Source organism: Nannospalax galili, unplaced genomic scaffold (assembly GCF_000622305.1).
Source record: "Nannospalax galili isolate Female #2095 unplaced genomic scaffold, S.galili_v1.0 scaffold1314, whole genome shotgun sequence".
Classification (NCBI taxonomy): Eukaryota; Metazoa; Chordata; class Mammalia; order Rodentia; family Spalacidae; genus Nannospalax; species Nannospalax galili.
The window spans coordinates 638349-660002 of NW_008333976.1; the positions used below are offsets into that span (position 1 = coordinate 638349).

Below are 21654 nucleotides of genomic sequence, written 5' to 3' on the forward strand. Positions count from 1 at the left end.
TAAATCGTCTCTTAGACCCTCATTTTAAATGCACTTGCAGAAATCATTTCTCAACAGGGTCACACCTGTATCATTTGGATGGATACTCTTATCCCACTCAGCAGGTACCAGCGTCCTCTGTAGACACTGTAGTGATTCTGGGAGGCATTGTAAAGGAACTGAATTCTAGATGGTTGCGTCTGTCGCTGCCAGTTCCACCCAACTTCTAGCATAGTTAAGAAGTAAGCATCGTTAAGTTAGGCTGCAGGAGGGCTGGGGAAAGAGAGGTGGCTCAGTGGTCGAGCACTTGCCTAGCCAAAGGAAGTGCAAGGGGCAGTCTAGGATCCCAACAGCCCGGTGTCAACCACAGCTGCAGCTGGGCTGCCTGCCCACCGTGTCCTGTTTAGAGGGGGAATCCAGGGTTTCTAGGCTTTTCTGGAAAGAATGCCATGGGCCACCATGCCCATGGGCTAGGCCGAGGTCCTGTGTCCCAGCTCCTCCTCCAGCGTTGGGGCCCTTATTTGTTTCTCTCGGCCCTATGTGGGAAATCCAGCTGCAGAGCCGTGATGTGTCTTACTTTCTTGTCCGTGTTATTGTTGCAGTGTGTGCCCAGCTGAGCATGTGACAGGTGGAAAAGACCCTGAGTGCCTAGGGTCACATTGAGCAGAGGAGGAAACCTCTTTCTAAAGTCATCAGAACGTTATCAGATAGAGTCAGATTGATGGTACACTCCAGTAACCCCAGTGCGCTCGGAGGGAAGAGGATCACTGTGAGTTTGAGGCCAGCCCTAGGCTACAAAGTTTCAGACCAGCTTCAGCTATATACAGTTCTGAGCCTGTGTCTCAGAGAACCAAATGGGGGTAGGGGGAAGGAGGAGCAGGAGGAAGAGGAGAAGGGGAGGAGGAGGGAGACAGCGATATCAGATGGGCAGTCTTGAGTTGGCCTGAATGGATCTTGACCTTGGACCTCCTCTGGCTTGCCCTTGCAGCCCGAGACACCCTGACAGAATGGCTTCTCAGGGATACTGATTATACCCCCATCCAGGAATAGGTGGATGGAAATGTCCAGCCTTTTCCTCCTTATTCAGGAGCAGGTTGGACTCTTGGTGAGTTTGTGGTGAGCCTCAAAAGGCAGTCAGGCAGGATTCACAGAGCAGGATTGTACGGGCAATGACCCCAGTGTCCTCAAGCCCCAGCCTCCATCCATAGGCCACATGTGCAGATAAGCCCAGGGTGGTCGTAGCCCCTGGCCACCATGCTGCCCTCTGATCCTTAGCTGGAACCCTGGACAGAGATGATTCTTCTCCGTTGTCTGCTGGGCATGACAGGGCCTGTCCTTGCGGAGGGTGGAGAGGGAGGGGTAGGCAGGAGGGTTGGCTGAGGTGTGAACTCCCTCTTTGTCCTTTCCTTCCCAGACTCTTGGTAGGTTTGAGGTGTTGGGTTGGGGCTCTCTAAAGAGGAAGAACTTCCTCTGTCTATATTTGGGCTTTGCGTCCCTGCCTCATGTTTGTTAGTAACATGGTTCTTTGTGGTGATTCAGGACTGGAAGCCTGCCTGTTTACTGACTTCCCGTGCAGCCTCTGCTCTGCTAGGCTATTTTAAGTCCTTCCTTTAGGACTGTTTTGTTTTCTAAAGGTACATCCCTCCCCTCGTCATCCATCCTACACTCCTCCCCGTTCTGATCCTGCCCTCCTCCGTCCCCCTGCCCCCACCTATCCAGCACTACCCACCACTACTTTCCCCTACCCAGCAGACCAAACTCCCAGAAGTAGATCCTGAGACAGATACCCAAGGGGGCGGTGACCCCTGAGGTCCCCATGTTGGGATGGGACAAGGGAGGAAGAGGCTAAGAAAGGGAATAGAGTCCAACATACCCGTTGTCAGCTGCTGTTGCTCAACACCCCCCACCCCACCCCCGCAGAGCCCGGGGACAGCAAACCTGTCCCCAGAGCTGTCCCACCTTGGAGTGCAGTGAGGGAGGTAGCATGTTGATGCTTCGGTTTAGGGAGGGGTTGGGGCATGACCTCCTTCCTGCCTCCTGCCTGTCTGGGTACCAGGAGAGGCTCCAGGCAGTGGTAGAAAGAAGCTGGTTATCTGAGGTGAAGTGAGGCACAGGCAACAGGTGTGGCCTCAACCAGCAGATGCAGACCGACTGTGCCAACCTGATGCTTTCCCATGGATGTACACTCAGCAGAGGGTAATTAGATCAATTCTGTACCTGTCCCACAGGAGTCACTGCCATTGGTCACGCCCACTGCTGGGTGAGGTGCAGGGTTCCAGGCTGGAGAAGTTTACTATGGCCACCTCATTGTCCGTGTGTGCCTCCAGCTGTCCACCTTGATTAAGATGCACAGGCAGGCCCCATGCCACAGGATCAGCTTGGGCCTTTGCTCTGCCCGGATCTGCCCCCCATCCCCCATCCCCCATCCCTGCCTTTCAGCCTGGTCTCCTGACCTGGATCCTGCTCTATTGAAGGATGTATCATTTGGTGTGGATTCGTCTTCTATCATCCCAGGACCCAGTGTAGAGTGGGAGTTACTCTCTCCAGTTCAGCCTAAGTAGGAGGGCGAGATTCCCAGTCAGCCGCAGCTCTGCCAAGGCCAAGGCCTTGCCCAGTGCCCCGCCCCACACTTCTTAGAGCTGGGATTTGGGCCCAAGGTCTGGTTCTCAGAGGAGAATGAGAACAGGACAGGACGACCCCAGCCAGGAGAGCCCTCTGGTTCCATGCTCACGGACTCGCTCTGGATTCCTACAGGTGTGCTCTTACCTGTGGGTGGGCCTCCCCTACACTGCCCTGTTCCCTGGGTCCTGGACTCTGGTACCCAGCTGGCTACTGTGTCTTGGGGACAAAGCCCACCTTTGCTGTTGAGGGAAAATGCTCGGTTTGACCAGAATGAGTGTCCTGGAGCTTGAGGTCAGGGTTACATGCTGTTCCCTCCCCTGGGGCCTGCACATGGCTTTGATTCTTTGCAAGACAGGGGTCTCAGGCTGGGGCAGGGCTCCGCGGCTTCCCCAGCTTCCCCTCCCCAGACCAGGCCCAATCCAATCTGTGCACCAGGAAGTGCTCGGTCGGGTTTCAGGAGCCAGGAGCTGTTGGGAGAGGTTCCTGCAGCCTGCGGTCAGAGCGAGGGCCTTAACAATGGTCCCTTGTGCTTGCCACATTCCTCCTTAAGCAGGCCCAGACCCAGGCAGCTCCTGCTTGGGCCCCCCACGGGTTCCGGGAAGGGAAGGTTTGCATCTGGAAGGAGGCTGCCAGCGGCCTCTTTGTATCTAGCAGCTGAGACTGTAGGTGCTGAGGGACAGGGGGAGGGGCTTGCGCTCAGCTTTGGCTTTGAAAAAGAAGTTGACTGGAGGTGTTTCTGAGAGTCAGCCTGAGGCTGTGTGCAAAGCTGTCCATGCCCCCCAAGCATTTTCCCAGAAAGATGCGTCTTTAAGAAAGTAGCCCTTGTTTGGGGTCCTGGAAATCGTGTGTGTGTGTGTGTGTGTGTGTGTGTGTGTGTGTGTGTGTGTGTTCCTGTGTTTGCACACTATATGAGAGTGTGCTGAATGTGTGGGTGGATGTGGAGGCCAGAGGTTGCCATTAAAACGTCTTCCCCAGTTGCTTCTCCACTTAATTTTTGAGACAGGGTCTCTCACTGAACCCAGAACATGCCATTTCATATGGACTGACTGGCCAATAGCTCCCCAGGATCCTCTTGTCTCTGCCCCCAACCAGAACTGGGGTTAGAGATGCAGGCCCTCATGCCTGACTTTTACATGGGTGCTGGGGATCTGAACTCAGGTTCTCATGCTTGTGAGGCAAGCGCTTTACTCCCTGAGGCATCTCCCCAACCCTGGGTCCTGGAAATGTTAGTGACCCGTGTTCAGCACTGGTGTGTGGGCCCTGGGCAGGAGGAGCTAATGGACACCCATGGCTGTCCCATCCAGAGATAGCTATTCGTGCTCTGGTGGGAGCGCCTGTGTGCGTGCAAACTGCACATGTGTGTGTGACAAGGGAATTAGGGCCTGTGCGCACATACTGGATCTTGCTATTTTTACTTAATATTCTCAGCATTTCTCATCTTCCGAGACACGATTTTGATGACACTGTGAGACTTCGACATATGGATTTAGAAAATCTACGTAAACCCAGATTGTTTCCAGTATTGGCGATGTTTGTGCTGATGTAGATGTCCCCGTACATAAATCTTCCTGTACGTCTGATTATTCCCTTGGGAGACAGTCCCAGAAGTGGACCGGAAGCACGAGATTCCTCGACAGACTTCAGTGCAAGTGGAGGCGGGTAGAGGCTGAGAGGGCTCAGGGAGCAGGAGGGGAGGTTTGAACTTGACTTTGGGGGGATGAGTCCACAATACTGGGTAAAGGTAGGCCCAGGTGGCCCCCTCCTGTTCTGGGGACAGGTGGCGCTGGCTTAGCTCCTGGGGGCAGTGTGGGGGACTTTTTCCATCCAGTCTGGCTCTGTATTTAGCAAATAATGTGCAGCAGCCCACAGTTTGGGGTGTGTTCAACTGGGGAGTCCCCTGTCTGATGTTTGGTTGCATTAACTCCAAAGCTTGAAGAGGAAGCCTCCTTGGTATGTATTCTTGTACATAGCTGGTCATAATGAGGTCTCAGATCTGCAAAGTAAGAAGGTGCTGGTGTCTGTGACTATAGCGGGATACCCTGTGACTGTCCCTACTCCTCTAGAGGGAAGGGCTGGGTGAGTCAAGTGGATATAACTGCTGTGTGTCCCGAGGTGCCATCTCTCTGGGTCTCCACAGAGGATCTTCAAGGTGACAGCACAGAAGGGTCCTGATGGCTGCCTGGTTTCATCTCCCCTGTGGTTCCGGTGTTTATCCTTGTACAGTCCAGGGCTGCTGTAATGCAGTACTCAAGACAGGGTGGCTTAACAGCTCTTTCTCTGACAGTTCTGGAGGCCACATGCAGGCTCCCTCTGAACTCCAGGGAGGACACTTCCTATTCGTCCTGGTGGCTGGTGGCCCTTGGCCTTTCTAGGCTGGGGGCTGTGACTCTCTGCCTTTGTGGTTCCTGGCTTCCCTGGCTCTTGCTGCCTTCTTTTATAAGAACCCTGTTTGGCATCCATCCTGAATCTGGATGCCCTCATCTCTATTACAGCCGAAGGACCCTTTTCCCACAAGGTCACTTCCATAGGCTCTGAGTGTTAGCACTTGTACAGGTCTTTTTTTGGCGGGGGTTGGGGTAGGGGATGTGGCTGGGGAGTCCACTTTCCAAGCCACTATAGAATCTTAAGAGAGTGGGGCCTCGCTGGGCATGGTGGCTCATGCCTTTAACCCCAGCACTCAGAAGGCAGAGGCAGGCAGATCTCTGTGAGTTCGATGCCAGCCCGGTCTACATAGTGAGTTCCAGGCCATCTGGGGCTACAGGGAGACCCTGTCTCAAAAAGACAACAACAACGAGAGAGAGAGAGAGAGAGAGAGAGAGAGAGAGAGAGAGAGAGAGAGAGATCTCAGGTGGTTTGGGGTGAAGGCAAGTGGGTCCCCCCTTGATCCTGAGACTCATCCTCAGGCTCCATCTATACCCACAGTTAGAGGTGTGACCACCCCTTAGTAAGTTATTAAGGTTTTGGTGGTGCTGTGATTAGAGGTAGCTTCCTGAAATCAATGGTATGGGGAGGGAGTTGCTGTGGGCAGCATGGGGCTCAGGAAGGGTGGAGCAAGTGTGGCTGGGGACCAGACTTGCCTGAGGAGGAAAGGTGCTTCCTCCCTATGTAGATGGCGTCTTCTGGATACCAGGGCTGGAACCCAGTTTCCCGGGAGAACGTGGAACAATGCCCCCGATCCCTAGTGGTTCTTTTTGCTGTTCCTTTTACTTCCTTTGGGGGTGGGGAGTGTTGTTTTTGTTTTGTTGTTATGTTTTTTTGAGATGGTCTCAAGTAGCCCAGGCTGGTCTCAAACTCTGCTGTGTAGCCAAGAGTGGCCTTGCACTGATCTTCCTATCTCCAGCTCCTGATTACTGAGATTACAGGCATGCACCACCACACCCAGTTTACGTGGTGCTGGGGAGCAGACCCAAGGCTTCCTGTGTACTAGGCAAACACTCTACATCCCCAAACCTCTATTTTTTTTTTTCCCCTTTATGTTTTGAGACAGAGGGTATATAGACCAGGCTGGCCTCAAACTTGTGACGGGGTTATAGGCATATGCTACTGTGATCTAGTGTTGCCCTCCTGATGGTGGGAGGCTGCATCCATGGGGACAATTCCCATTCTCTTGGGTCATGGGGATAGGAACAGGGGTGCTAGTCAGGAAATACCTGTTAGATACCAGAGCAGGTTGTGAGCACAACAGTTATCCAAGGTGTATGGGCAGATGGTGGTGACACTTGACATGCAGAGACACAACTGTGGGAAGATGGAGTGGCAGGTGGGATAGATGCTCTGTACTTTGAATAGAAGGCCACAGATTCATGGGCCTTGTGCCCTGTGACCACAGATGACTGAAGATTGTGGATGCGGTTTTGTTTGGCTAGTGCCGCACATGTCTCTGGAGGCTTCATTCAAAAATGAGCCTGGAGTTGTAGCCACTGCCAGAGTGCATACACAAGGCCCTAGGTTCTATCGCTAGTGTGGCGTACGGGGAGCAATGGTTTAGGGTTTGGGATGTAGCTCAGTCATAGAGCACTGCCTTGCATACAAAAAGGTACCACCCTAGTACTGAAAAGAGAAAAAAAAAAAAAGAATTCTAAGGTGTTATTTATCACATCACTTGCGGTTCTAAGTTTATTTGCTGGGCATGAGGGCGCACCAGTATAATCCCAGCACTTGGGAGTTGGAAACTCAGGCATCAGGAGTTTAAGACCAGCCTCAGTTATGTGAGTTTGAGGTCAACTGGGGCTACATGACACTCTGTCTCAGAACCTCGAAATATATGAATTTGTTTCAGACGGTGTCATAAAATCCAGGCTGCTAGATTCTCTCGGAAGGTGAGAGGCTCTGGCCGCCATATTCCCTCACTTTCTGTAGAACGGTGGTAGGTGGGCTGCAGGTCCCACTGACGGTGCATCCTAGAGACCATGCTGCGCCTTCTAGCCATGCTGGGCACTTCACTGAGATCTACTGCTCCTTCCCTGGGTGCCTAGGATGACTGAGCTTAGCTTTGCCTCCTGTGTCCCCCGAGAAGGAAAGGTACCATGGGGTGCCGCACCTGGGAATCCCGGCACTGGAACTTGGCCTTCCTCTGCCCCTTCCCTCCTCAATCCTGAGCAAAACAGTAGCCACCTTCATCAGATCAGCTGTGCCTACCTGCAAGAGAGTGTCATAAAGTCCTGTGGGCTGTTGACATCACTCAGAGGAGACAGGAGGGTCATTGGACCCGATTCCAGCCATTCGTATACAGTTCACCTCTAACTGCATGAGGCTTCTTGGTGGTGTATAGGTTGGGGAAGGTTCTCTGAGGGGCCTGTGGAGAATCATCATCCATACTGGGTGAAGATGGAGCTGCCTTAGGGTTGGACCCATGCTCATGTAAGCAACTGCTCATCCCTGTTCTCTAAATCACCCCAGTCAATTCATTGGTTCCCCAGAGTGAACTTCGATAGAAATATGCTCTGGTTTGTTGTTGGGACCTTATGAGGAGGAAGAAGATTTGTTCGCATCTCCCCCAGAGACAGGGTCTCCCTGTAGCCCCAGCTGTCCTGGAACTCACTATGTAGACCAGGCTGGCCTTGAACTCACAGAGATCCACCTGCCTCTGCCACCCAAGTGCTGGGATTAAAGGCGTGCCCTACCTTTTCTTTTTTTTTGAGACAGAGTCCCTCATTGACTCACTAAGTGGGCTGGGCTAGACCAGTAGGCCAGCAAGTCCCAGGGACTTCACTTCCCTAGAGTTGGGATTACAAGTGCATGCACCATGCCTGATTTTTAATCTTTTAAAAATTTATTTAACTTTATGTGTCTGAGTTTTATCTGCATGTATGTAAGTGTACCTGTGTGTGCAAAGCCCACAGAGGTCAGAAGAGGGTGTCAGATCCCCTAGAACTAGAGTTACAGACAATTTTCAGCTATCATGTATGTGTTGGGAACTGAACCTGCGTTCTCTGCAAGACCGACCACTGCTGTCAATCGCTGAGCCATCTCTGCAGTCCCACACTTGGCCTTTTAAGTGTGGGATTGGGGAGCATTTTAATGACGGAGTCCTTCAGAGTGAGTGTCCCCTGGACGCCTGCCCTCCCTGCTCCCTAGCAAGAGCCTGTGGTCCTCAGAGGAAGCCTGGCCTTTGTAGACCCAAGGACTGTGTTTGCATTTGGAGAAGGCTAGAGGCAGCTGTGGCCTTTGATGGCCCTGATGCTGTTGCTGCAGGTATGGGCCAGCTCTTAGTCCTTTTTGTTATGGGCAGGACGAGGAAATCATGGGGTTCCGTGAAATCTGGGTCCTGGGGTTGGCGAGAAGGCAAAGAAAGGCCAGGAAAGACCCTGGTAGTTCCAGGAGGGAGCTGTTGGATATTTCTGCCACGAGGGCCCCTTCCTGCTTGGCTCCATGTAACCCAAACAGCTGGTTCTCATTTGGCTGGTGACTGCAGGGACGTGAGGATGGTGGCGTCCCAGCCACCACCCTGCCGCTCCCAAGAGAGCAGACTCCAGTGGGAGAGGTGACAGGATGGCCGGGTGGGAGCCCTGGGCTGCAGGATGGGAGCCGGGTGGCTAATGCAGCCTGGAGTGGAGGATGGAGGACAGGGGGGATGGTGAGGACCGAGGAGGTCAGTGAACAAACACTGAGTGCAGAAACAACCGGCGAGGGGCTGTAGGCTTTGGTACCAGAGAGACAGATGGTCTGGCTCCACGCCTGTGGTGACATCACAGGGTATCCTTTGCTAGGAAAATAATACTTTAAAAAAAATTTTTTTTTAATTTTATGTGTATGTGTGTATTGCCTGCATGTAGGTAAGTGCACCCGTGTCGTGCAATGCCCTCAGAGGTCAGAAGAGGCTGTCAGATCCCCTGGGACTGGCGTTACAGACAGTGGTTAGCCGCCATGTGGATGCTGGGATTCGAATCTGGGTCTTCTGGAAGAACAACCAGTGCTCTTAACCGCTGAGCCATCTCTCCAGCCCCAGTAATATTCTTTTTAAAAACAATTATATTTATTTATTTACGTGTATGTGCATGCATGCATACACACTGCGGCACACTGTCACTGCATACATGTGGAGATCGGAGGACAATTTGTGGGAGTTGATGAGGCTGTTCTCTCCTTCCACCATGTGGGTCCTAGTGATTGAACTCAGGTCATCAGGCTTGGTGACAGCACTGGCCTTTACTGGCTGAGCCATCTCACTGACCCAGGGAGTAATATTCTTCACAGCACAGATGATAAATCAGCCCGACTAGGCGCAGTAAACTCAGCACCTTGCCTGATGGAGAAGTCCCTGGGCAGCTGCTGTGGTGTCATGGCTGTAATGTTCCTGCAGCTGGGATCCGCCCTGCTGCTGGTGCTTTTGCCTCATGGAGTCAGGTTGTGTGCCTTGGGAAGAGGGGAGGAGGGGGAAGAAGCCGTAGAGGAGCAACTCCAGGGTTCTCTTGAACCAACGCATCCTATAGTTGACACTGGAGGAAGAGGCTGTGTGGATTGGGCTGGGAGCATGGCAGGACAGGAGGGAGATCAGTGCCCTCTCACTGCAGCCTCATGGCTGGTGGTACCCTGTGGGTCCTGGAATGGACTTGTCTGTTTCTCCTGTTGGGAGGCAGAGGAGGAGGTAAGAGGGAGATCAGTGCCCTCTCACTGCAGCCTCATGGCTGGTGGTACCCTGTGGGTCCTGGAATGGACTTGTCTGTTGTGCAATGCCCACAGAGGTCAAAAGAGACTGTCGGATCCCCTGGGACTGGAGTTACAGACAGTTGTTAGGTGCCATGTGGGTGCTGGGATTTGAACATGGGTCTTCTGCAAGAACACCAGTGTTCTTAACCGCTGAGCCATCTCTCCAGCCCCCTAGCTTTCTTTTTACTTTCTTTTGACAAGCTCTCACAGAGTTGCCTAAGCTGGCTTGGTCTGTAGCCCAGGCAGGCCTTGAACTTGAGGTCTTTCCTTAGCCTCCCAAGAAGCTAGGGTTACAGGCCTGGTACCTTTGTCCTTCTACAGCATGAAACATACCATGTACATGCCTGGTATCCTCTGTATCGTTCTTAACATGCCTGCCCTCCCCTCTCTCTTTCAGCCTTGAAGAGATCTTTCGAGGTTGAGGAGGCTGAGCCCCCCAACTCCACTCCACCCCGGAGGGTCCAGACCCCACTGCTTCGAGCCACAGTGGCTAGCTCCACCCAGAAATTCCAGGACCTGGGTGTGAAGAACTCAGAGCCCACTGGCCGCCATGTAGACTCCCTGAGCCAGCGTTCCCCTAAGCCATCCCTACGGAGGGTCGAGCTGGTGGGGCCCAAGTCAACGGAACCGGTGTCACGGCGCACTGAGCTCTCTATTGATATCTCCTCCAAGCAGGTGGAGAACATGGGCGCTACCACTGGGCCCTCCCGATTCGGGCTCAAGAGGGCTGAGGTGCTAGGCCACAAGACACCAGAGCCAACCCCTCGGAGGACGGAGATCACCCTTGTCAAGCCCCAGGAGTCAGTTCACCGCAGGGTAGAGACCCCTGCTTCCAAGATCCCCGAGGTGCCCATTGCCCCCACCGCTGACACAGCCCCCAAGAGGGTGGAGATCCAGGTGCCCAAGCCAGCTGAGGCACCCACCTGCCCACTCCCGCCCCAGACCCTGGAGGACTCCGAGCCCCCGATGTCTCAGCTGCAGAGCAGGCTGGAGCCCAGACCCCCTTCGGCTGAGGTCCCACACCAGAACCAGGAGGGTGAGTAGCCCAGTGCCGGGTCCTCAGTCTGCATGGTTGGGATCAGGGCTTGCCCTGGGGTTTCTGGAAGAAGCCCAACACAGGTGTGGAGATGCTTCAGTGGAGATGGAAAAAGACCTCTCTGTACATGGCCATGTCCCAAGACTCAGGGGAATGAAGATTCTTTGTCCCCTGGGCCTCAGCAAGAGGTAGCACCTGAGGGTCACCCAGCCCCTTTGGTAGCAGACATAGCTAGACTATGCCAGAGCTCTGTGGTATGATCTTGGGACTGTGGGGCCTAGAAGGCTGGAGAGCAGTCAGTCATCGGTGCTGGAGCCCCTGTGGACTCCCATGGGGGCATGATATGAATAATCTCAGAGGGCCTGATGCTCTGGTGGCTGATAGGCGAGTGGATTCAGACAAAATCTGTCCTTTGGTTTATTTCACTGAGCATAGTGACCTCAGTGTTCACCTGTATTGTGGCTTGTGTCAGAACTAACTTCCTTTTTACAGCTGAATAGCATTCCATTGTATGGAAAGAATACTTTTTTTTTTTTTTTTCTTTTCCCGGTAGTGGAGATTGAACCCAGGGCTTTCTGCATGTTAGGCAAGTGGTCTCCCACTGAGCCATGTCCCCAGCTCCAAGATAGAACACAGTTGTGCCTCCAATCATTCGCTGATGCACATTTGGCTGGCTTCTACCATTTGACTCTTGTGAATAGTGTTGGGATCATGGTTGTGCACACGCCTCTTTTAAGCTCCTGTTCTTTGATGTTTCCAGTGGTAAGTGGACTTGGGGCCAGGCTGGGGTGAGAACCCCTCATAGGAAGGGCCTGTACCCACATGGCTCAGAAGTATGGGCGCCCAGGCTTCCGCCTTCTTACAGTGCCAGGTGTCAGATCACACTACAGAGCTACGGAGTTCACAAACCTTTGAAAGGTCCTTCCAACCCTGGAGATACATATCTGTTCCTGTCTTCCATCTCCCTAAACTTGACCTTGCTGAGAGCTGCCCAGACTCATGACTAATCTGCAGGTGGAGTGGTGTGAGCACAAAGGCTTCAGGCAGTGTGTGGAGAGAGGTCAGTACCCTGTCCTCTCTCCATAATTCTTGATTGGTCCAGGCCCTCCACTGGCACCGGATGCAAACCCCCCTCCCTCTTGTGATAAGATTTTCATGCTGCTGAGTCAGACAGGATGTGGCTGGGGAGACAGACAGCTGCACTAGGCATCCACCTGTTGATCACAGCTGGTGCTTAATGTATTGGAGGTGGTCCTGGCTTTGTGGTGGGGAATGTCCTAGGGTAGAGCCCTGGAGGATGTTCAGGGCATGCTGTCGTTACTCCAGTGAAGATGCAACTCAGATACTGCACACCCAGGCTGTGCCAGGGGCTGAGCCACAGAGAGGAGTCCACAATGGTAGATGGACAGTGAGAGGCGTGCTCTGGAAGCCTGCTGTGGAGGGCATGGTTCACCATGCCAGGATGGGGAAAAAAGCTTGAGAGAGAGAGAGAGAGAGAGAAAGAGAGAGAGAGAGAGAGAGAGAGAGAGAGTGTGTGTGTGTGTGTGTGTGTGTTCACTTGTGTAGGGGTGCAGGCCAAAGATCAACTTTGGGTATCAATCCTCAGGAGCCATCCACCTTGTTTTTTGAGGCATGGTCTCTCATTGGGATCTGGACTTGCCTATTAAGCTAGGCTCACTGACCAGCAAACCCTAGGCATCTTCCTGTCTCTACCTCTCTGGTGCTAGGATCCAAAGGCCTTCCTACCATACCTGGCTTTTTTTCATGGGTGCTGGGGATCAAGCACTTTACCAATGACTGATCATCTCTTCAGCCCCAAGACTCCTCTTGATAGTCCAGAGCCCCCAGGATGATGGAGTTCCTCCTGGTAGATGGCAGGGCAGGGCAGGGAGAGCCAGGGCTGTCAGGGCTTTCCCCATGGAGCACTATTGGAAGTCCTGTGGCACACGCCTGGGATGGCCTCTCTTTCAAGGCTGTATCTGCTCCTCCATTCTCCTCTGGACATAAACCGTCGCCCAATTCCTCTGGACACAGATCTACATAGATCTGGTTCTCCTACCTTCCTGCCCATCTTTCCTGTGGACCCAGCACAGCCATCCATTTTGCCCCCAAGTTGGAGGTGTTCAGACCTCCACCTGACTGTTCTCTGGGGCCGCCTTGCCCCGGCCCACCCAGCTGGCATGGTAGAGGAAAGGATCAGGGAATGAAGGAGCTCAGTGTACTCCGTTCTGCCCCTCAGCTTGTGTCCAGGGTCTCCTGGGCTCCTGCAAAGCTGTTCCCAGGGTATTAATGATGTTAGTCCTGCCTGAGCCTTTCCCACTCTCAGGGCCATGGCAGTCCAATCTTCCTACCCCTGGCTCCACCCACTCTGCTCTGCGTCTCCCACACCTTCCTCACATCCCCTCTGCTCTCACCTCCTGACCCAGCCTCTGCCTTGTGGAGCCCCTACACACCCAACAGACCCTACACATCCTTCCCAGTGTCATGGCTAGAAAGAGCCTCCTCCTTCTGTCTCCAGAACATCTTTGTGTCTTTCTGCTATAAAACACTTTGATTTTTCCTGGGTTGCACATTATTTGTGAATTTCCTCTGCTAGACTTTGTTTTTTCCAATGAAGAAAGATTTTTCATAGGACAATAAGTGATATACTAGTCTTCTCCCTCCCTCCCTCCCTGCCTCCTTCCATCTGTCCTTTTTTTTTTTTTTTTGGTCTTTTTGAGACAGGGTCTCCCTGTAGCCCCAGCTGGCCTGGAACTTGCTATGTAGACCAGGCTGGCCTTGAACTCACAGAGATCCACCTGCCTCTGCCTCCCAAGTGCTGGGATTAAAGGTGTGCGCCACCACACCCAGCCCATCTGTTTTTTTGAGACAGGGTCTCCCTGTTGTCCCAGCTGGCTTGGAACTCACTATGTAGATTAGGCTGGCCTTGAACTCACAGAGATCCGCCTGCCTCTGCCTCCCAAGTGCTGGGACTAAAGGTGTGCCACCACGCCCAGCTCACTATTCATTTTTAACTTTAAATTTTTTTTTATTATTTACGTGTATGCGTGTATAGTCTGCATGTAGGTAAGTGCACCTGTGTCGTGCAATGCCCGTGGAGCACAGAAGAGGCTGTGGGATCCCCTGGAACTGAAGTTACAGACAGTTGTTAGCTGCCTTGTGGGTGCTGGGATTTGAACCTGGGTCTTCTGCAAGAGCAGTCAGTATTCTTAACCTCTGAGCCATCTCTCCAGCCCCAGGCTCTGTGATTTTTTTTTTTCCTCTCCAAAATTTTATTAGAAGATTTAATTTTACGTACTGAGGAACTTATAAAAGATGGAAAGTCATCAAGATCAAAATAAACACAAAAGTCAGTGGATATAGTCAAATGCACAAAAACAGAATCCTACATTTCAGCAGCATTACTGATCAGAAGAGGGAGTACATCTGGAGGTGAATTTGAATAATAATGTTTTTTAATTTTTTATTTATTATTTTATGTGTATGCGTGTATTGCCTGCATGTTGGTAAGTGCACCCATGTCGTGCAGTGCCTTGGAGGTCAGAAGAGGCTGTCGGATCCCCTTGGATCCCCTTGGACTGGAGTTACGGACAGTTGTTAGCTGCCATGTGGGTCCTGGGATTCTAACCCTGGTCTTCTACAAGAATAGCCAGTGTTCTTAACCGCTGAGCCATTTCTCCAGCCCCAGAATAGCAGTTCTTAACAGAACATAACAGGACTTTTCAATCTCTCATAAAGCTATTCTTTTTTTTTTAATGCAGAAAATAGAATAATTAATTGGAAAAAATGCTAAGATTTAACAGTAAGCCTTTGTTATCCTTACATTTTGCCATGTAGAATCTCCCTGGAACTTGCTATGTAGACCAGGCCAGCCTTGATTTCACAGAGATGTGCCTACCTCTGTCTCCCAAGAGTTGGGATTAAAGGCAAGCACCACAATGCCCAGCTGTCTTTGTTTTTATAAAGTACTGTAGGATACTAGATTGTGCTGAATAACTTTTGTGTCAACTTGACACAACTGGTTTGTGGGAGCCTCAATTGGGGAATTGCCTCCATAGGACTGGCCTGTGGCCATGTCTGTGGGGCATCTTCTTGATTGTTGAGTGATGTGGGAGGGCTCAGCCCACTGTGGGTGGTGCCACCCCTGGGCACGTAGGCCTGTGTTGCATAAGAGAGCAAGCTGAGCAAGGGCCAGGGGAGCAAGCCAGTAAGCAGAGTTCCTCCATGGCCTGTGCTCCAGCTCCTGCCTCCAGGTTCCTGCCCTGAGTTCCTCCCTTGGGCTCTCTGATGAACTGTAACCCAGGAGATGTAAGCCAAATAAACCTTTTCCTCCCCAAGTTAGTATTGGTCAGAGTATTTTGTGACAGCAACAAAAAAATAGGACAACTAGGGACCAAGTAGATGCTTCTTATATACCCCCCACCCTCCAGGGACCCTAGTTTCCTACCCCACAGACTTTTTTCCCTACAGTGCTAGGGGCAGGGCAGAGGTGGAGAGTCATCTTCAGGGTGCACTGGGGAGGATGTTTGCTGGCGGTCTGGGAAGGGGTCAGAGAAGAGGGTAGGAGCACAGACAGCTGAAGGGAGAGGGCAGCAGAGGCCACCTGGCCTCCCCTTCCTCTTTCCAGGGCTTGATGAGGTGGAAGCTTGTGCTGTACACATTGGATTCTTGGATCCATAGGTCTCTGGGTGGTGCTGGGTCACAGAACCCACCCAGCAAGGGCAGGCTGCTGGCTCAGTCCCTCTAGCCGCCCCTCTGGCTCACAGCCACACCAGCCAGCTCCCCGGGCTGCCTTATAAGGCAAGCACTGTGCTCGCTCACCACTCATGGTCTGATACCTCGCCTGGGTGCTCACGAGCCCCCCTGCTGAGTCCCTGGGTGTCTGCTGAGTCCCTGGGTGTGTTCTGGCCCTACTCTGGAGCCCAGGACTCTGAGCCATCACCTCTACTTCCCACCCTACCTCAGTTTCTGAAGCTGTCCTTGAGGGCAGGGTGGGGCAGTCCTAGCCCTGTTTCCCTTTGACTTGGACCATCCAGTAGTCCCCATGGTGGGTGGAGCTCTGGAGAAGCTGAGTCCCTGGTTCTTTGCCTAGGAAGTGTCCTGGGGTGCTCTGTCTCTCCCAGGCTTTGGGGTCAGGATTGGGAGTAGACTGGGGAGAGGCCCAGTACAGAGAGCGGGGCTGCAAGTTCCGTGTTGCGTTGAGGGAGTTGATCAGAGCGTAGATTTCCTGAGGCCGTCCAGTGGGGTCACAGAAGTGACTTGGTACGAGGGGAACTCCAGGGCAGGGAGATCTGGGTCAGGGAAGGGGGAAAATGTACCAGGCCTAGCTAAGGAGGGTTTGGCACATTCAGAAGTTGGGGTGTCCAGTTGAGGAGTGGGCGGCCACCGTGGACTTGGGGAGAAGATACCTCAGGCTTTACAAGGGGCTCCATAGACAGGCCCTATATTTGCAGGACACCCTGCTGACTGTAGGGGACTGCATGACTGCCCCTGGGCTGTGGCTTTCTCCTGGCTGTGATATTTCATCCACAGCCTCAGGTTTAGGGTGAAAGCTTGCTTGTGACTCATGATGTTAGCAGAGAAGCGACTCACAGGGGCCTACAGAGTCTCCTGTGTTTCTTTCTGAGAGATCTGGCCGTGTCCCCAGGAGGGACCTTTCCACCACCAGGCCATCATGCCTGCACCACCCTCTGCTCCCTGCCTCAGGGGCCCTCTAGCATCCTGCTCTAGGACTGGGTCTCTTTCCCTCCCAAGAACGGACACACCCTGTCTGAACAGTCTCAGACTGTTCATACCTAGGTCAAGTTAGGGATCTAGAGGGCTTGAGGGGGAGGAGTGGTCAGGCCAGGCGGGTCTCCTTCAAGGAGTGGGCAGACAGACCCTGGCTCAGGGGCCCAGGCAAAACCCTTCACTGGCCGCCCGCCCAGCTGTCTGCTGCCCGGCTGTCTGCTGCGCCCAGGGTGCAGCGGTGAGGAAGAGGCAGGCCTGTCCAGGGAACAAGGCCCAGCAGCTGCGGAGTCCCTGAAATAGAGAGACACAGCTGCGGCACACCCTGCTGGGGGGTGGGCGGATCCTGCTCTGACCCTCCTTTTCTGTGGCTGGGGCTCTGACCACCCAGCCTGGCCTCAGGATAGAGCCCAGCTCCAGCACATGGCATTGGGTGACTCCCCTCCCTCCACCCACATAAAGCAGCTGCCAGAGGGGGAGTTGTGACTCTATCCCCAGCCTCCAGGCCCTGGACAGCTGCTGGGATCCAGGGTCTGCATGGTGGGGTGGCTGTGAGGGGTGGTGGAGGACGGATAGCCACCTTTGTCTATGTGACAGGACAGAGGGCACATTTACCCCTGGAGGAGCACACTGACGCTCCCCAGCTGGCACCCTGGCTGTGGGCAGCTCCTGACCAGACTCTCGACTCCTCAGAGGGGCAAGGAGAGTACCATGTGGCACATGCTGGACCTTGGGCCTCATATCTGGGAGCCACAGGGGAGGCACAAATGGGGCTTGACTCCACTACAAGGGCCTGCAGTAGGCATGGTAGGTGACCTTCCCCAGTCACAGGGACTCCTTTGTCCTGCTCTGGTTGACAGGTCAGGGACATCACTGGGCACAGGAAGGAGTTAAGTGAGGCTGGAGTGCTTGGGAGGTGGGGGCAGGAGGGCAGGAAGGTGGAGGACAACTTTAGCTACATAGTAAGTTAGAGGTCAGCCTGAGATACATGTAACAACCCTACCTCAACAGTAAAATCAGTATAGGTGGGTGGGCTGGGGTGAGGGTGGGAGGGCTGCAGAGATGGCTCAGCTGTTAGAGTGTTTGCTGCTTTTGCAGAGAACCCAAGTTCAGTTCCCAGCCCCAACTGGGTGACTCACAACTGCTTGTAATTCCAGCTCTAGGGGATCCAGTGCCCTCTTCTGGACTCTGCAAGCACACACACAGAGACAAAGATACACAGATACATACAAGAAAATCTTTAAAAATCCCCCCAAAACCCAGTGGGCTGCATTGGGGGTGGGAGGGAGGGAGCAGGGAGAGGGAGTTCCTGCCCTTCACCCCCACTCCTGCTCCTAGCTGCAAACTTCCTGCAACTCCAGCAGCTAGGGGCTCACTACCGGGAGCCCTTGTGGAGGTCCCCATGCCACCTCAGTGCCTTCCAGAGAGGGGAAGGGGCCCACAATCACACAGTCGCTGTGCCATACCTGGCCCAAGTTGAATTCTACTCTCTGGTCTCTGGTGGAAAGTGATCTTCTGCTGAGCTGCCTTGCCTAGAACTTGAACCCAAGTCCCATCTCCCTGCTTCTGGATAACTCACAGAGGATCCCGTAGTCAGTGCTGGGACCACCAAGCAGGCCTCGCCCGCTGCCTGGGGCTTGGACTCCAGTTTCTGCCCTGGCCCCAGGCATGATGATTTATCTTGTGGCCCATTTTTCTCATGGTCAGTGTGGGTGTGATTCCTCTTGCATAGTGTTTAGATGGCCAGTAGGAGTGAACGAGCCAGCACCCAGGAGGTTTGTGTTAAGTGCACAAATGGAAGTCAGGCCTAACCTTTATTTAAGGAAGGCTGTGCCTTGCACAGAGACCTCAGTAGCCCCTTCTGGAGATCCCAGGTCTCCAGGTCTGGGGAGGCCCCTTCCACTGTGCCCTCATCCCACCTGCTGGCTACTGTGGTCTCTCTTGTTCATTGACTCCCACTGCTCTCCTATCCCCTTTTCCTTTGTGTTCTAAGGGGCCAGACATGTGCACTATTAGACTTCAGAGCCCAAAGACTCCAAGGAGTTTGAGAAGGAAGCTGGCCTCCTCTGCCCCAACTGTTTTCCAGAGGGTGGGTTGTCCTGACAGCTGGGTGTGTTGTTGCTGTTCAGGATTTTGTGTGTGCAAATGTCATTTAATTCTTTTGTCAAAAAGCCTGTGTGTAGTGTGTGTGTGTGTGTGTGTGTGTGTGTGTGTGTGTGTGAGAGAGAGAGAGAGAAAGAGAGAGAAACTGGCTTAGTGGTAGAGCACTGGCCTTTACAAGGTCTAGCATTTACAAGGCCTTGAGTTGGATTCCTAACACAGCCAAAAAGAAAAGAGGAAAAAGTCTGTGTGTAAATATTATACAGGCATTTTGAGAATGTAAAGGCAGCCAGGATCGTTTATTTTTCCATTTAATAATGCCACACATACCTTTAAGTTCAACATCATAGATTTAGGACATTCTTTTTTTCTTTTCTTTACACTGGTGGGATTTGAACCCTGGACCTCATGCATGCCAGGCCAGTGGCACATACTTTTAATTTTTAACCTCAGCATTATAGGCTGCCCCTGACATTCTTTATTTGGGGGGATGGGGGTGGAGGGAAGACAGGATCTCATGTAGCCCAGGCTGGCCTCAAACTCACTGTGTGTGGAACTTTGACTATCTGATCCTCCTGTCTCCAGAGAGTGCTGAGATTATAGGCATGGATCACCGCACCCAGTTTTTAAATTATGTATATGCATATGTCTTTGTATTTCTGTGCATGTAAGTGTAGGTACCCACAGAGGCCAGAGGCTTTGGATCCTCTGAGTTGGACTTAGAGGTGGTTGTGAGCCACTTGACATGGGTGTTGGGAACTGAACTCAGGTCCTCTGCGAGAGTATCACACACTCTTAATTGCAGAGTCATCTCTTTAGCCCTTACCACATCCAGTTGACAAGGTGCTGGAGTATGAACCCAGGGTTTCATTCATGCTAGTCAGGCAATCCATCAACTGTATCACATCTCCAAGTCCCAAATTATCAAGTCATCATCTTTAATTTTTCCAGCACTAGGAATCGAACTTAGGGCCTCGCTCATACTAAGCAAATGTTCTACCTCTGGTCCGCATCCCCAGCCCTGCCCCTGACATTTGCTGTTAAAAGAGCCTGAGTGGGGTGGGGTAGTTCTCGCTGCTCACCCTAGCCCTCGAATTGAGGACCTCGAGATCTAGTCTGACATGGGCTCTGTAGTGAGACCCTGTTGAGAGAACAGAGATGTGGTGAGTGAGCATCTTCCCTCCGGACTGTGGTGCCAGCCCTTAGAAGTGTAGTTTCTGTGTCAAAGGATGTGTGTACTTGACATTTTGATCCTATTTCCCACGTTGCCTTCTGGAGCAGTTATAACACTTAAGAAAGAGATTTATTTCTATTTTTAATTATGTGTATGGGTGTGTGTACATATAAATGCAGATGCCTATGGAGGCCAAATATGTCAGAGTCCCTGGAGCTGGAGTTACAGGCAGTTGCGAGCTGCCAGACATGGATGCTGGGAACCAAACTTCAGTCCACTGCAAAAGCACTATGTGTTTTTAACCTCTGAGCCACCTTTCTAGCCCCATTTACAGCACTTTTCAGTGATGGCTGCCGGCACAGCCTGTGCCCCTCTCCTAGGGCCAGTGAACCAGTAGTGTCTGATGGGTGCTGCATGCTGTCATGCTGCTCAGCTCCCAGTCACTGTGACCTTAGGCAGTAAAGTTATAAAGGGGAAAATCCCACTTTGCCCACAGTTCTGGAGGTTCTAGTCCCAGATCCAGCAGGCTCATTGCTTTGAGCCTTTGCTGAGGCCACATGGGGTGGGAGCACATGGTGGAGCTATCCCTGACATCCACGGGCCAGGAAGCAGAGGCCCATCAAAGTTCCGTAGTCGGAGGATATATGTCTAATGACCTGAGTTCTCTCTGGATCCTACCTCCTAAAGGCCACAGCAACTCCTCTCAGTGCCACCCTGGGGAGCAAGTATTTAACACATGGGCCTCTGAGGGGCATTTAACCTCCAAGCTACATTAGGCTTAGTTGTGTGAGAGAGGTGGATTTTATTTTGTTTTGAGACAGGGTCTCACTATGTAGCCCTGGCTGGCCTGGAATTCGATATGTGGATCAGGCTGGCCTAGAACTCATAGAGATCCACCTGCCTCTGCCTCCTGAGTGCTGGGATTAAAGGTGAGAGTCACCATGGCTGGTGATAAGCTATATCCTTTGTTTACAACCCAAGGACTCTGTTTCCCTTTCAGCTGGGTTGTTAATCCTTTTCATTTTTTAAATTTGATTTAAAATTTTATTTATGAGTTTAAATAAACTCATATAAACTCATGTGCATATACACACAGGTTTGCCTGTGTGTATATGCATGCCTGGTGCCTTCAGAAGCCAGAACAGGACGTGGAATCCCCTGGGTCTGTTGTGAGTCGCCATGTGGGAGCTGGAAATGGAACCCGGGTCTTCAGCAAGAGCGGCTTGTTTGCTGAGCCATCTCTCTCCAGCCTGTTAATCCTGTTCTTGTTGATTTTTTTTTTTTTTTAAAGTTATTTGAGCTATGGTGGCTCACACCCATAATCCTAGCACTTGGGACTCTGAGGTGGGAAAATTAGTGCTAGTTTGAGGCCAGCCTGGGCTACAGAGTGAATACCAAGCTAGCCAGGACTACATAGCAAGACCCTTTCTTTAAAAAACAATTCTTGTAACCTCTGCCATGGTTGGTGCAAGGTTTTAAGGCTCCCCCTGCCCACAGTTGGCTTTCTCATTTAAGGGGTGCTCTTCCAAACATAAAAGATTCTAAGGCTCCTGCTGTCAAGTCCCTGCTTTTATTTAGCTTTTGCAATTCAGGCCCCACTGCGTTCCAAAATTGTAGACAAGAATCTCGCCCCTATTTTCTTCTAGTGCTTCTGTGGTCTCACTTTTCTGTGCTGAAGTTGTTAATCCACTGGAATTTATTGCAGTTTGAGCATGAGGTGGGATCTGGGGCTTTTTGCATGGATATGCGCAGCAAGCTGGCTCTGTAGTGTGGGGCGTGTGCCGGGCTATTTTTGTCCACTTTGGTGACAGTGCTGTGCTGGCTTAGCGGAAACATGGGATGTGTTTGGCTCTTCTTTTCTTTTCTG

General features: G+C 52.3%; 1 protein-coding gene across 5 annotated transcripts in view; it reads left to right on the forward strand.

Moving 5' to 3' along the window:
* Septin9 (septin 9) overlaps positions 1-21654 on the forward strand; it is a 186523-nt gene that overhangs the window by 95953 nt on the left and 68916 nt on the right. For 4 of the 5 annotated variants that reach the window (XM_029561525.1, XM_017797120.2, XM_008828925.3 and 1 more), the window contains one exon: positions 10148-10786. In XM_029561525.1, the coding sequence (XP_029417385.1) occupies positions 10148-10786 (639 nt within the window). Of the gene's footprint in view, positions 1-2607; positions 2734-10147; positions 10787-21654 lie in introns of those variants that run through there. The other variant, XM_017797121.2, reaches the window with a different exon arrangement.